The 12,371-nt window shown below is 41.8% G+C and overlaps 1 protein-coding gene across 1 annotated transcript in view; it reads left to right on the top strand.

Moving 5' to 3' along the window:
- Nucleotide 1: 1 nt before the first annotated feature.
- Nucleotides 2-12,371, top strand: part of HECA (hdc homolog, cell cycle regulator) — a gene marked incomplete at its 5' end in the record, with an annotated part of 24,367 nt that continues 11,997 nt past the window's right edge. The window contains one exon of the mRNA XM_017737194.1: nt 2-83. Coding sequence (XP_017592683.1) covers nt 2-83 — 82 coding nt within the window. The remainder of the gene's footprint in view (nt 84-12,371) is intronic.

Here is a 12,371-nt window from a genome sequence, read left to right on the forward strand (position 1 = left end):
GGCCGCGCCGCGGCTGATTCGGAGCTCCTTTGAAAAATCCCCACTTTATTCCGTCGCGATTAAAAATGGAGTCCTGCTTTTCGGTCAGTTTTGTTTGCCGTTGTACAGCACTTGGGTTTGTCAGGGTAACGTGCTCACTTCGCATCAACCATTTTATGCTGCCTTTGGTCCGTGGGTTGGATTTTGGTTCGGAGCGGTTTTGGTAAGGTGGTGTCTTGCAGAAACTTGCACTGCTATTCATGTTTCTTTTGCTGCAAAAGGATGTGTCAGGCTAAAACTAAAGGGAGGCAAAGATTTTATTTCGGTTTTGCTAAGCCGAACAACCACACCTCTTAGGTCTGCTTCTAGGTTTACAAACTACGGTGCAGAGTCCGTACTCTTCAGTTTTTTCCTCTCCCAAGCTCGATTTCAGCTTCTTACTCTCCATGCATTTCAAAAAGTAGGAGGGTGGCTACAGCTGGTATTATGCTTTGTGGCGGTAGTTTTGCCTGCTGCTGTTAGAAACGCAGTTCCAGGTGTCTTAGTTTGGTTTTCAAGATGTCTGATTCCCATTTATTAATTAATGGAAACTTTTCCTTGGAAGTATTATCAATTAATTACGAATCACTTCAGCTCATGAGGTCTTTGCCAGACTGCTTTTTTAAGAGTATTTCTCCAGAGAATCATGGAGAATGATTAGAATTTCCTTTTTGGGTTTGTTTCGGGTTTTTTCTTTACTATTTGCTTTAAGTGAGTGAACAAGGAAAAAAAAAGAGAGAGGTTAACATGAGTTAGAATATTTCTAGAGTATTTTTATCATTAACTTCAGTATGGTAATGAAATATGTCCAACATCCACATTGCATGTTGGCTTTTCTGTGGATGGGGAGAAACAGTGTTTTGAATGTTTGGTTTTTTTTTTTTTTTTTTTTTTTTCTCAAGCATAAGTGGCAGCACCAGTGTGTTTCTGGTGTGGCTGTATTGCCTGGGATGATGAGGTGGTGCTCCATCTGCAGATGCCACAGGAGGTGATGCCAGTGAATGCTGGTAGTGGTACAGCTTGCTAGCCGGACAGGTTATCAGTCTTCTTCAGCTGTAAGACTGTGTGTCCCACATGCTTGACATATCCTTCCCCTGTGCTGGCCAGCTTCCTCAGAAGTTGAGGCTGCCTTTGTGAGATCTAACCTGAGGCGCTGCTTTATCCTCTCTCTCCCTGCTTCCATATGACTTCAGTGGTCAGAAACATCCCTTGACTCTTTCACCAAATCCCTCACTGCCCCTTTTTTTACCCCCTCACAACAAAGGTATAGCCTTGGCTTCAACATTTGCTGTACAGTGCCTGGTCAGCACACCTGATCTTTGCTTTGACAGGATCGTTGCATCTCAACATACCTTTCTTTTCTGATAATCATAAAGGCTGGAGGAGTAGATGTGGTTGCTAGCTTTATTTTATACTGGCTACTGCCCATCAGGTAATCCTGAGATGTACGTTTTGTGAATTGTATTGTCACTGGTAAGTGGAAAGCTTTCCACAGTTTTGGTTCAGGTTGTGCTACAGAATTGGGAATCTGGCTCTTGTGCAGGGAAAAGATTAGACAATGATAACAGATTCCCGCAAATCTTCAAACCCAGTGGATCTGACATGAAGCTCTGTAGTGTAGCCACAGCCCTGGAGGCAAGTAGCCCATTACTAGACTCCAGACATTTATAAGCAGCTGTGCACTTGAGGGTTGCTTAATCACTAAGCAGTTTATGGAGGATGTGGCCTGCTGCAGTGAGCAGTGGGTTTAATAGAGTTCTGAGGTACACAGTCAAGTCTTGACTGTTCATGGGAGACTATCTGGGTTGTGGATTAAGTCTGCTGGGTGCAGGGAAGCTCTTAGCTGTGCTGCTTTTGGGTCATGAAGCTGCGTGCTGTGACTCCTGCTGCCCAGGCTCACTGGTCCTGTGAGACCATGGGCTTCTCTCCTTCCCTCTCTCCTCTCTCCTCTCTCCTCTCTTCTCTCTCACCGTATGGTGCCCTAGCATAATTTGTGTGTGCCTGGTATTATTGCTCTCCTACTCTACCTGTACCCTGAAAAAGCAGTGGATGATCATAATGACATAACCTGTTTTCTTTCATTAATGTGACAAGACAGAAGTATGCGGAGGTGAAAGCAGCAGATTTAACAGTTTAAAATATCTGTGCAGGCCTTGGCTTTGCATCATGATGTCAGTATGATGGTGTAATTACACAGTCACATTAGGACCCTGCTTCACTCACGAAGAGATAGTGATTCAGATACGGGTTTTTTTTAAATCTTCACACTTCCTTATGTGCTCCATGTGTTGTTTCTGCCCCTCATACATGTGCATAATGAAACAGTTTTAAATTTCCTCTGGGCTTCTCTGTGCAGCCCTGACTAGCTATGCCATGTGATAGGGAACTGCCATTACAGCATCCCTTTATGGTGGAAAGTTCTTGTTCACTTTCACATTTTGATAAATTTTGCCTCAATCCCTGCACAATTTTCCCTTTAAACTATCAGTCAGTTTTTGGCATGATGGCTGAGAAATGTCAGCAGACTTTTCTCCTGCCCCAAGAGGGCATTTGTTTATGGTTTTTTTGGTGGTGTTTAAATTTTTGCATGTTCAGAGCTCAAACTGTGCTTGAAGGTTTTAGACTCCCACAGGGGAATCAGGAAGGCAGAGAGCATAACCACTGACCAGATGTGATGGCTTTTCTCACCTTGCACTCTTAATTTCTCAGCAGGTATTGAGATGATGCCTACAAGGGGGATTCACAGTTCCTAGTTATGTCCTCCATTCCTATCTCTTCCATCAGACCACATGATAGATTAATCCTTGCTTGACCAAAGTGCATCCATTTTCTGCACTAAGTGATGCACAGGTCATGGAGAGGGGGATATGGGATGTGGGTGGATTAGTTTAACAGTATCACAGTGCACAGGGAAACTGAGATGTGATGTACCAAAAGCCTCATTTCTTAGATTACCTGTCTTCAGAGTGATTGAGTGATGTTTCTAAAAAAACTTTAATTTTCTAATTTTCTAGCTAGTTTTTGGGGTTACTTTTCATAAAATCTGAGCTGTCATCATATAAAATTATACCAGCAGCTGCATGGGATTTTGCACTTACCCCATTGATGGCAGTATTCCTCATGGCAGTAGTTGGTTACCTTCATCTGCAGACATAAGAGTGTAATGTCTTGTGGATACTTTGCCCAGATCATCAGAAGAGGAAAATCCACGGGGTTTATTTTTAGATCTGAGGCTCTGAGGAGGAAATTCCTATTCTGTCTCTGCCTTGCTGAGGCTGGGCACTTTCAGATCCCTGCTCCAGGTGTTTTATCCCTGTATCCTCTGAATGTCTTGCTCTAGTCTCGACGTACAGTTGTTTTGGACCCTAAAATTCCTTATTCTATTCATTTTCTTTGCCTTGTTTCCATTCTTCATCTCATGAGTAGAGCCAAGTCCTCTTCTTTGGCTTGGTGGCCTCTAACTTAACATCTTGCTGCTTCATCCCTTGTCGTTGTCACTCTGTCTCTCCAGCATTGGTGCTGTGAGAAGACTAGAGAAAAGAAAAAGCTGCATCTCCTTAGCTGTGCTTTTTCCCTTTAACATGGAATTCATTAAAGACAGCCAAATTAAACTAAAAAACCTCCACAGCATAACTGTCTCTAAATCACTGTCTACAGTGTACTGGCCACCTGTTTTAAGATCATATTTTTTGCCCCCTTGCTATGGGTGAGCTCTTAAACTGCACAAGTGGCAGAGCTGGCGAGTTGGTGGGTTGGCAGGTGGAGCTGCTGGCAGTCAGATTTGTGTGCTTTTGAACACTTCACCTGGGTTTCAAGAATTTGTAAGACTGATTTATTTTCAAATAAAGATGCTAATGTTGGAAAAGTGTATGGAGAGGGAAATCAGTAAGCACAACAGTGACTAATGTGTTGAATGCTGTGACTGGCCAACAATTATGATTTACTAAAAAAAAAAAGCCAAATTATATCCTGGACGTTGGATAGTTAAAGAGGGACAGAAAATGCATCAATGCAATGTTTAATTTAAAAATGTATTTTCAGAGAATGATTTGTTGTAGTGTTTAAGCCTGGATTAATATTTGCTGTCAAATGTTCCCTGCTGCAGAAAACATCCAATTCCAGTTTGGCACTCCAGTGAGGTTCAGTATTGGCACCTTCTGATTATTTAGCCTGAGGGAGTCCCATTGGTATCAGTGAGACCACCTGGAAAATTAAGTTTCTATTCTGTTGCAGTGACTACAAAATTTAATACCTATTAATTTACTAAGGGGAAATCATTTTGCCTCGTAATACCATTGTGTTCTTCTAACTGCAGAAATCAATTGAATGCAAATTTCGCTGTCTCTATCAATGCAAATCACGTTCAAAAGGACTTTCATGTTAGTTTTAGGATTTTTAAAACATACAATTACATGCTTTGGTAGCAAATGCAGTTCATGTTCTGCAAATCTTTGCAAATGGAATCATGTTCATGGTGTTACTGAGTAAAGTAAATACTATCCTTTCATGCAAGCAAGTACACACCCATTTAAGTTTGGGTTTTTTAAGTTACTTGCTATCAAAATGGTTATCAGTGCCCTGACAGCATTCTGTGTTCGTGTGATTAGTTATTGCTCAAGTGTCGTGCTTTCATGAGTAAGGTTTAGGCTTGCTGTTTACTCTATTTCATACAAGGAAATACAGTTTTTGAGCTGATCACTTTGATTTGCCTGTACTCATCCCATATCTTACTCCCAGTGATCTAACAAATAGTGACAAAATGATTTCTAGCCCTTGGAGACATTTGTAAGTTTTCTTCAGCCTTGCTTACAGCCTTGGGTATTGAGACATCCTTTGATATTAAAGTACTGTCATGACTGGCAGACGTCCATCCTTCCCTGCTTTTCTTCCTGCAGCATGTGTGAGGGAAAAAAACAGAGGAAAACCTTGCATTCAGCTCAGAGTAAAATACTACAGCTAATCTTCAAGGTGTCTAAATTACAACAGAATTAGTAGGGCATGGGCTTTCTTTAAACTGTTTTGATAGAAAATCAGGTAATTTCAAAGAGGCCTCTTGAAGCAGTAATCTAGTCACTGGAGTGGGTAATTCCATTTTGAAAGCTTGTGGGATTTCAAGTGGAGCACTAGCATTTCCTGGTAGACTTTAGTGACATTTATCTTGAGAGCATTGACTCCAACCTTTATGTCTTTGTTTCTCAGAGTCTGTCAGTCCTCCTTCCTGGGCTTGAGAGGGATATTGCTGTTGTTCCCATCCTGGATGCTTGCTGGGAGAGGAGGTAGCTTATATTGGAGCCTGGCAATTGAGTATGCCTGGCACTCCCCAGCTCCACTTCTGTGCTGCCGATACCCATTATGAGAGCAGTGTACAGCTGAGGTCTCTGTGTGCCACACAGATGCCAGAGATGGTACATGACAGGGCTGGGAGCCAGCATGGCATCGTGAGGGGGATGTCTGTGGGAACCAACAGCTCCACACTCAGGAGCTTCTGTCTTGCAGACGTGCTGGGTACTGCATCTCCTGTTTCCCACTGAGTTTTTACCAGCTTCTTTAGTCTTTAGCGTGGAAAATACAGTCTGTCACACTGAAACTTGGGAAGGATAGACCAATGACACAAATATCCCTAGATCTGAAACTGTAAGAGGTGCTGATACCACTTGATTTACCCTGTTTTCTTTTCTCTCTTGCCTTGTACGTTTGGACTGAGTCTGGTGGCTAGCTGGCTCTCAGCCTGTGCAAGTCCAGCCTGCAGTGTTTACATCTGTGCTTGGCATTAGGGCATCTACTGCATGCCACAGTTATCTCTATTTCCAGCCTGAGCTGGAGTTTGCCACTGAAAACTTGCTAGAGCAGGTGCAATGGAGTCTGCTTTAGTTATTATTAGAATGTCTGTTTCTTGAAGCACCAAGGTTAGTGCTCTGTAGAAATTCAAGTTATTAAAAGCTCTTGGAAGGCTAAAGTGAGAGGATTTAATGGTTGAAGTGCTTTTCTGTGGGGACAATTCATGTACAGACTAAGCAACAGCCAATGTTCAGAACACATTAGGGCCCACCAGTCTTGTGATAGTCACTAATCTTGGCATTCACCATGATAGAGGTCATCAGAAAAATCCACATGATGCTGGGGAATCTTCTTAGCTGGGGCATGATCGCTTATGGCACAGAGAACCAATTGTCTTCTGAGCTGGTTAAACCAATTCAGAGTTCACCTGAGAGTATCGGGGTGCATAGTTGTCCTGGCACTGATACAGGTAGAGGCTTAGCCCTGTTCTCTGGGGATCTTTCCAGTTGGATTCAGGTGTTACAGCCCAAGTCAGGGCAACATTGATCCTATTCAGAGAGTCTGTACATCCCAAGCAAAAGCCAAAGCTGATGACTGAGGTGTTTTCTGTATTTGGACAACACATATTAAATGGAAAGAAACTGGCTAAGTTGGCTAGATGATAATTGTACAGATTATGGTGACTTCTACAAGACCATGTGAATTCTCATACTGGGTTTCAGCAGCGTAGGCAGGTAGGTTCAGCTTGGAGCACAGATGGCTGTGTAAACAAGCCACAGAATTATTGTGCACATGTAAGTGCCTGTTTTCCTTAGTTTGTACAGTTTCAATCTTGATTTTCTGCCTGACTTTGGTGAGGTTATGGTTGAGGTGGGAGTGGGTGGTTGAATGAGAGCTGCAGATAACTGTATCACATGCTAGTTGCTGATTTCAAAAACAGGCATTAGCTCAGACTGTGCTGTTAGTTAGGTGTTAATGTGGCAGGTATGTGTTAAGCCTTCATGATTTCCATCGTATCTTCCTGCTGCTGTGAAGTTTCTAGGTGGTTTTTTTTAACTTATTTTTTTATTGTGAAGAGATTGCCTTGGAGGTCAAGTGTGAAGTTAGTGTAAGTGAAGTGCATGGAGATAGTCCTAGCAGCTACTGAGCCCTCTGGGAATCCTGAATTCTCAGGTGAACCAGGGTTTAGCAGCTCCTAATTACCTGAAATCTTTTCTAGGGGAAGGTGATCACTTCATGTTATTACTCAGTTATTACAATTAGTGACATCTTGCACATGGGGTAAAGCATGTGAGGGAACTGGGCTGCTTATGGCTTTGTTCTCCTTAAGTGCCTTCTGAGAGTAGGTGTTGCCTGCAGCTGCGTGGTCCTGGGGGGGTAGGAGTGGGCTCCAGGTTGGCACCTGTTGACAATGTCCATGTGCAGGTGCATAATAGATGTAAAGTGGTCAGCCAGACTGGCTCCAGACAGCTCCTCTTTGCAATGGCAGTGGCTCTGTCTGTTGCTCACTGAGAATGGACTGCTGGCCTTGGCTTCTCTTTCCAAGAGCATGAGGGAGTCTTACGGCACAGAAGAAAGCCCCTGTTAAGGGTGGATTACCAGGTACTGCTGTCTTGTTTTTTTCCCTTCCCTCCTGGAAGCTTTCATCTTGATCATTCGGCAAAGATTGCTTAAGAAGTTTTGAAGAGATATCAGTCATCATCTGTGAGTGTAACCAGTATAAGCCCTGAGCTGAGCTGTTTTGAAAGACTTCTCTTACTGTTTGTCAGCTGTTATTTGTTGTTGTTGCTGCACTGAAGATCCAAGCCTGCCTTTTGGATCAACTTGTGAAGTATTTTTTCTCATTGCATTCTTCTGCTGCACTTAGGCTCTTAGGAAGGTGGCTGATCATTTCTGTATTGCCATATTATTTGTACTGTTTAACCAGTTATGAATATGACAATACCTTTTTGTCACATCTTGGTAATTTTTGGAGTATTAGATTGTATTACAAGGTTCAGCAAAGCAAATACATCAGACAATTAATTCAAGTTTTCTCTTTCTGTCTGTTTTGTTGTTGTGGTGGTGGTTTATTTTCTACAGCTGCATTACAGTATTAGTGCAGTAATACTGTATGACTTCAATTAAAATAACCTATGCTGATGGCAGAGGAAATTCAGAAGATTCATGCAGATGGTTGGTATGGAGTAGCCTTCCCCAGGAATGACTCAGCTCTGGTTCAGGCTGGCAGAGTGAACAGTTCCTATCTATGTAAGGTTGTGAAGAGTTCATGAGTTTCATGAGAAATCAGGGTAGAGATTAAAGTGCTTGATTTGCAAGGTATGTGTCCCACAGGAACCTTTCTGGTCTCAGTAATGTGCTGGCAACTAGTGTGTCCTTGGCACAGATGAAGAGATGCTAGAGTAACAGTAGATGAAGAACAAGCCATAGTAAGTGTCTTGCAACCAATCCAGTGCAAAGACCTTACCCCTTTCTTGGGGATAATTTCTTTTTCCAGATCCATAACAACCTACTGTTGCCTGACAGTTGTTTTAAGATGGCAGTAGGGCTGCTGTCTCTTCCAGCCGCCACCGCACTTCCCTCTTCTCTGCCCCCAGCCTCACATGTTTAACACCTCCCTTGAGTTTTACCAGAGATGGCAAATCTGTGCAGTGAGCTGAAACCTATGCTGACGAGTACGGGAAATAATTATCTGTTTCTGTCCACTGACTGAAAAACTCTGGTGCTTAATACAATGGATAATGTGGGAGCATAGCAGGGGAAGAGCGAATTTTGCTTTAGGCTTCTGCATTGAGGAGTTGGAACAAATGAGAGCAGTCACAAAACTGAAGCCATGGAATCACTGCATTTGGCTTGCTGGGTGCATCTTTGGTTTTATGATGGGTGTGTAAACAAGTAAACAACATTCTCCTCAGTATACTTCACCAGAGGGAAGTTCCTCAGGCAGCTGTTGTTCTGCTGCCTTCATTTGGGTCATAAAATGGGAAGGATGGTCTTCATGAGCTGCCTTTCTCTTTTATGAAAAAGGTAGAACCAGTTCATGAGGGAGGATTTTTTTTTTTTGTTGAAAGGTATTTCTCAGATGTTCTGTTTCTATTCCTGTTCCTGGCTTTTATGGATGTTTATAAACCTGAAAAGAAAAACGGAGAAAAAGCCAAACAACCCAATCCAGCTTGAGGTTTTTGTATGATGCCATGAAGCTTCCTTGCAGTCTTCCATCATATTCTCATTTTTGAAAGAAAAGTTAATTTTATGGTGGCTCTGTCAAACATAAAACACAGCCTTGTTTAAACAGTGAGCTATCTTCGCACAAATGTGCATGTGTTTGGAATATTGTATGTTATTTCTGTTTTAGAAGACATTTATGTACTGCTCCTTCCAACTATTTTCAGAATCACTGTTCCGAATCACTACAGAGGAATATGAGAAAACATTTATTTTTTTATGTGGAAACATAACGTCTTGAAAGAAGCAGCACGCACTTGTAGTTGCAACTTGACAGCCTACGTTGAAGCTGTTCTGCTACACAAAGCTGCATGCTGTCTTGTTTTGTTCTCTTAGGCTGTGAAACCCGTCTTGAAACTGAGAGTTAAATAGAAGTTCTTTTATCATTATTTTGGCATTCTTGTGAAAGGGGCTGCTGGGAGAATGGGTGTTGCTCTGATATCATGTAATCTTTCATTCTCCCTCAAGTTTTCAGTTTCATAGCTTTGGAAACCAGAAACCTGTTGAGCTGTTAGCTACTTGGAAGCAAATTATAATTAGGGCACAAACCAGCTGGGGATTACAGGTGTGGAGGGGCAGTTTGGCCATGTAATTTCTATTTACTTCCCATCATAATCTCTCTTGACAGCAATTGGTAACACTGTCATCATAAAACATTAGGACAATGATTCTAGCTAGCTCTGACTTTTTGAAGAGTATCTCAAAATGCATTTCTAATTACAGGAAGCATAAGGGCTTGATAACAAGAATTTTTGAAGTTCTGTAATACTGAAATAAGTGCTCTGTCTCATTTATAAAATGGTGATTAAATAACCCAGACCACTTTCAAGGGTGTGAATTGATGGGAAGAACTCTTCACGTTACCTAAAATGTGGCTCCCATACTGATCTGAATGTGGTCTCTCTTGTTCCTAAGGCATATCTGTTGCCAAGAACTGGCAAAATTGCACAAAAATTGCTGTTTTCTGTTTCTTATTTATTCTTTATGCAGGAACATGTGGCATGGTTATGTTTGGCAGGAGACATGGGTACAGAGAAGTCTGTATTCGGTCCTGCACAGTCTGTTTTATACACATACACCTGCTGGAATTTGAAATGTTAGGCAAAACCAAATGTTGGCTTGAGGTTTTTGTATGATGCCATGAAGATTTTTGCCTTTTCTTTTATACCCCTTTTATACCTTTTTGTAACTTCTGTATTCTTAGTGCTTTTTTCCTACATTCTTAGACTTGTTTGTTCAGCTAGGAGAGTAAACATTTTAGAAGCTTCGTAGCTAGGGATCAGTGTGCCCCAGACCCCAAGGTCCTCTCCAGAACACATTCTGTAAACTACGATAACTAAGATAGAGCCATCCAGGGGAGGGCTCCTGGGGGAGAGGGGGGCTCACTCGAGCCTCTCATAGGGGAATCTTTGATAGATATGCTAATTAGTAAAACCTGTAATGTTATACCCGATCTTTTTGGGGCATACTCAGCTGGGTGCATCTCGATGCATATGAGCTGGACGTGTGCGCCTAAGGATCCTTAAAATAAATACCAAGGTAAAATCCCTTTTCCCCTTCTAACCATGTATGAGTCTTGATTTTAAGACCAGGAAAAGGCATCAGTATGCTTTTCAGTAGTGGAGTTTTCTGCTTTCTTAGATACAGGAAAACTACAGAAGCGTAGAAGTTTCTACCGAGACAACTTAAATTAGCCATGCTGGGCTTCTCAGTTTCTGTTGTGGAAATACTGCAGCAGTTTAATCAAGGACTTCTCCAAACCAGCAGACTTGATAATAGCAAATCTTTATCAGTGAAAGCATGTGCTTTGACTAGCATGGCATAACCCATGCTGTGGAGCACAGCAACATGGCAGAGAGACCTGTTAGTTTTCTGGAGTGTTTCCTATGCAGCTACAGTGACAGTAGTGAAATGTCAGATGAGTTCCCAGAACAAGTCCATAGAGACCAGCTTCTCCTCCTGGCAATGATGTTTTCCAGAGCAATCTCAGTGGCACCATTTAACAGTTCATTGGAGTCTTTTGCATGAGGGAAGGCTTTGGTTAATTCTGTTGCTGTCTTCAGCTGTTCTAGACCTGCTTTTGCTGTGGTGATCATGTGACCAGCCAATTCACACTGTGTAGATAGAAGATCAGATGAGAGAATGTGTGGAAACTTCGTAATCATCTAGTGAACTTAAACGTTGAAGAAGATGTGGCTGTCCAGAATTCGTAGCTTTGTCTTTTCTTGCTCATAGTTACGCTGTATGGGAAGTTCCTCAGGTAATCTGGCATCTGTAAGTTCTTAAGGAGAAGCTGGAGAAGATCTCATTCCACAGTACTTCCATTGACCAACACGGAAAAGGGGGAAAAAAAAGTCTGTTGAAAGTTGCCTTTATTTTAGCCTTTAGACACCCAGTACATGATCATAATTAAGTAATTGCGCACATATTCTGTGGAATACATGGGCTGTGGTGATATTTTTTGTATTTCAGTCACTTATTTTATTAATTTCAGTTTTTGTCTGCATAGTGAAGAGTCTGTAAACTTCTTGGGGAGCTAGAGATCATACATTTTTGCATATGAACTCAAAAACATGTTCAGAGGCTAATCAAGGAAACGTTTTCCTTTTTTAGTCAGTTAACTATGCCAGTATGGATGAACAAGTATAGTGTCTTTATTCAATTCTAGACTTGTCTGTAGTACTTTCTTGGCTGTCAGCTATAATTATACCTGCAACTGTTGGAACATTTACTCTCTGCAGCACAGTGAGAGCGTAAGTGGATTTTTGGCATGTTCTTTTTTTCGCTGCCTTCTTACAGTGGTGGAAAGGAATATGTACCAAAATAGATGAATACAGGAAATGCATAAGTGAGAATTGTTCATATTGGAGCCTCCAGTACCTTGCCTCACAGATGCCTTCTGATGATTTGCCTTCCACGGGTTCAGTTTAACTGGCTTCTCTGAGGTAAATTGCATAAGGATGCTATAATTGTGAACTATACTTTCAGACCTTAAATATGATGAAAGAAAGACTGACAACAAAGAAAAACTTTGCAGAGATGCTTGCTGTGGTAGTGTGACTTGAATCGAAGACTGGGAGAATGGGTGGGAAAACTCTCTGAACTGGTAAACTGACAGGTTTTGGTTCAGAGCAGGTAAGTTATCACTCACTTCTGCTCCTGCTCAGCAACATTATACTCAATAATACACACTAAAAGAGTGGAGAAAAAAATTAGTCACTGGTAGCCAATAAAATTGGTGCTTTTCAAAGACATCTCAAAACTTGCATGTTCTTAGTGGGCTTTTCAGAGACGCAAGACAACCAATAACAATGTATTTGTCACATTTATAGAAGGAACGTCCAAAGAAT

Source organism: Corvus brachyrhynchos, unplaced genomic scaffold (genome assembly GCF_000691975.1).
Source record: "Corvus brachyrhynchos isolate BGI_N302 unplaced genomic scaffold, ASM69197v1 scaffold6, whole genome shotgun sequence".
In the NCBI taxonomy this organism is placed as follows: domain Eukaryota; kingdom Metazoa; phylum Chordata; class Aves; order Passeriformes; family Corvidae; genus Corvus; species Corvus brachyrhynchos.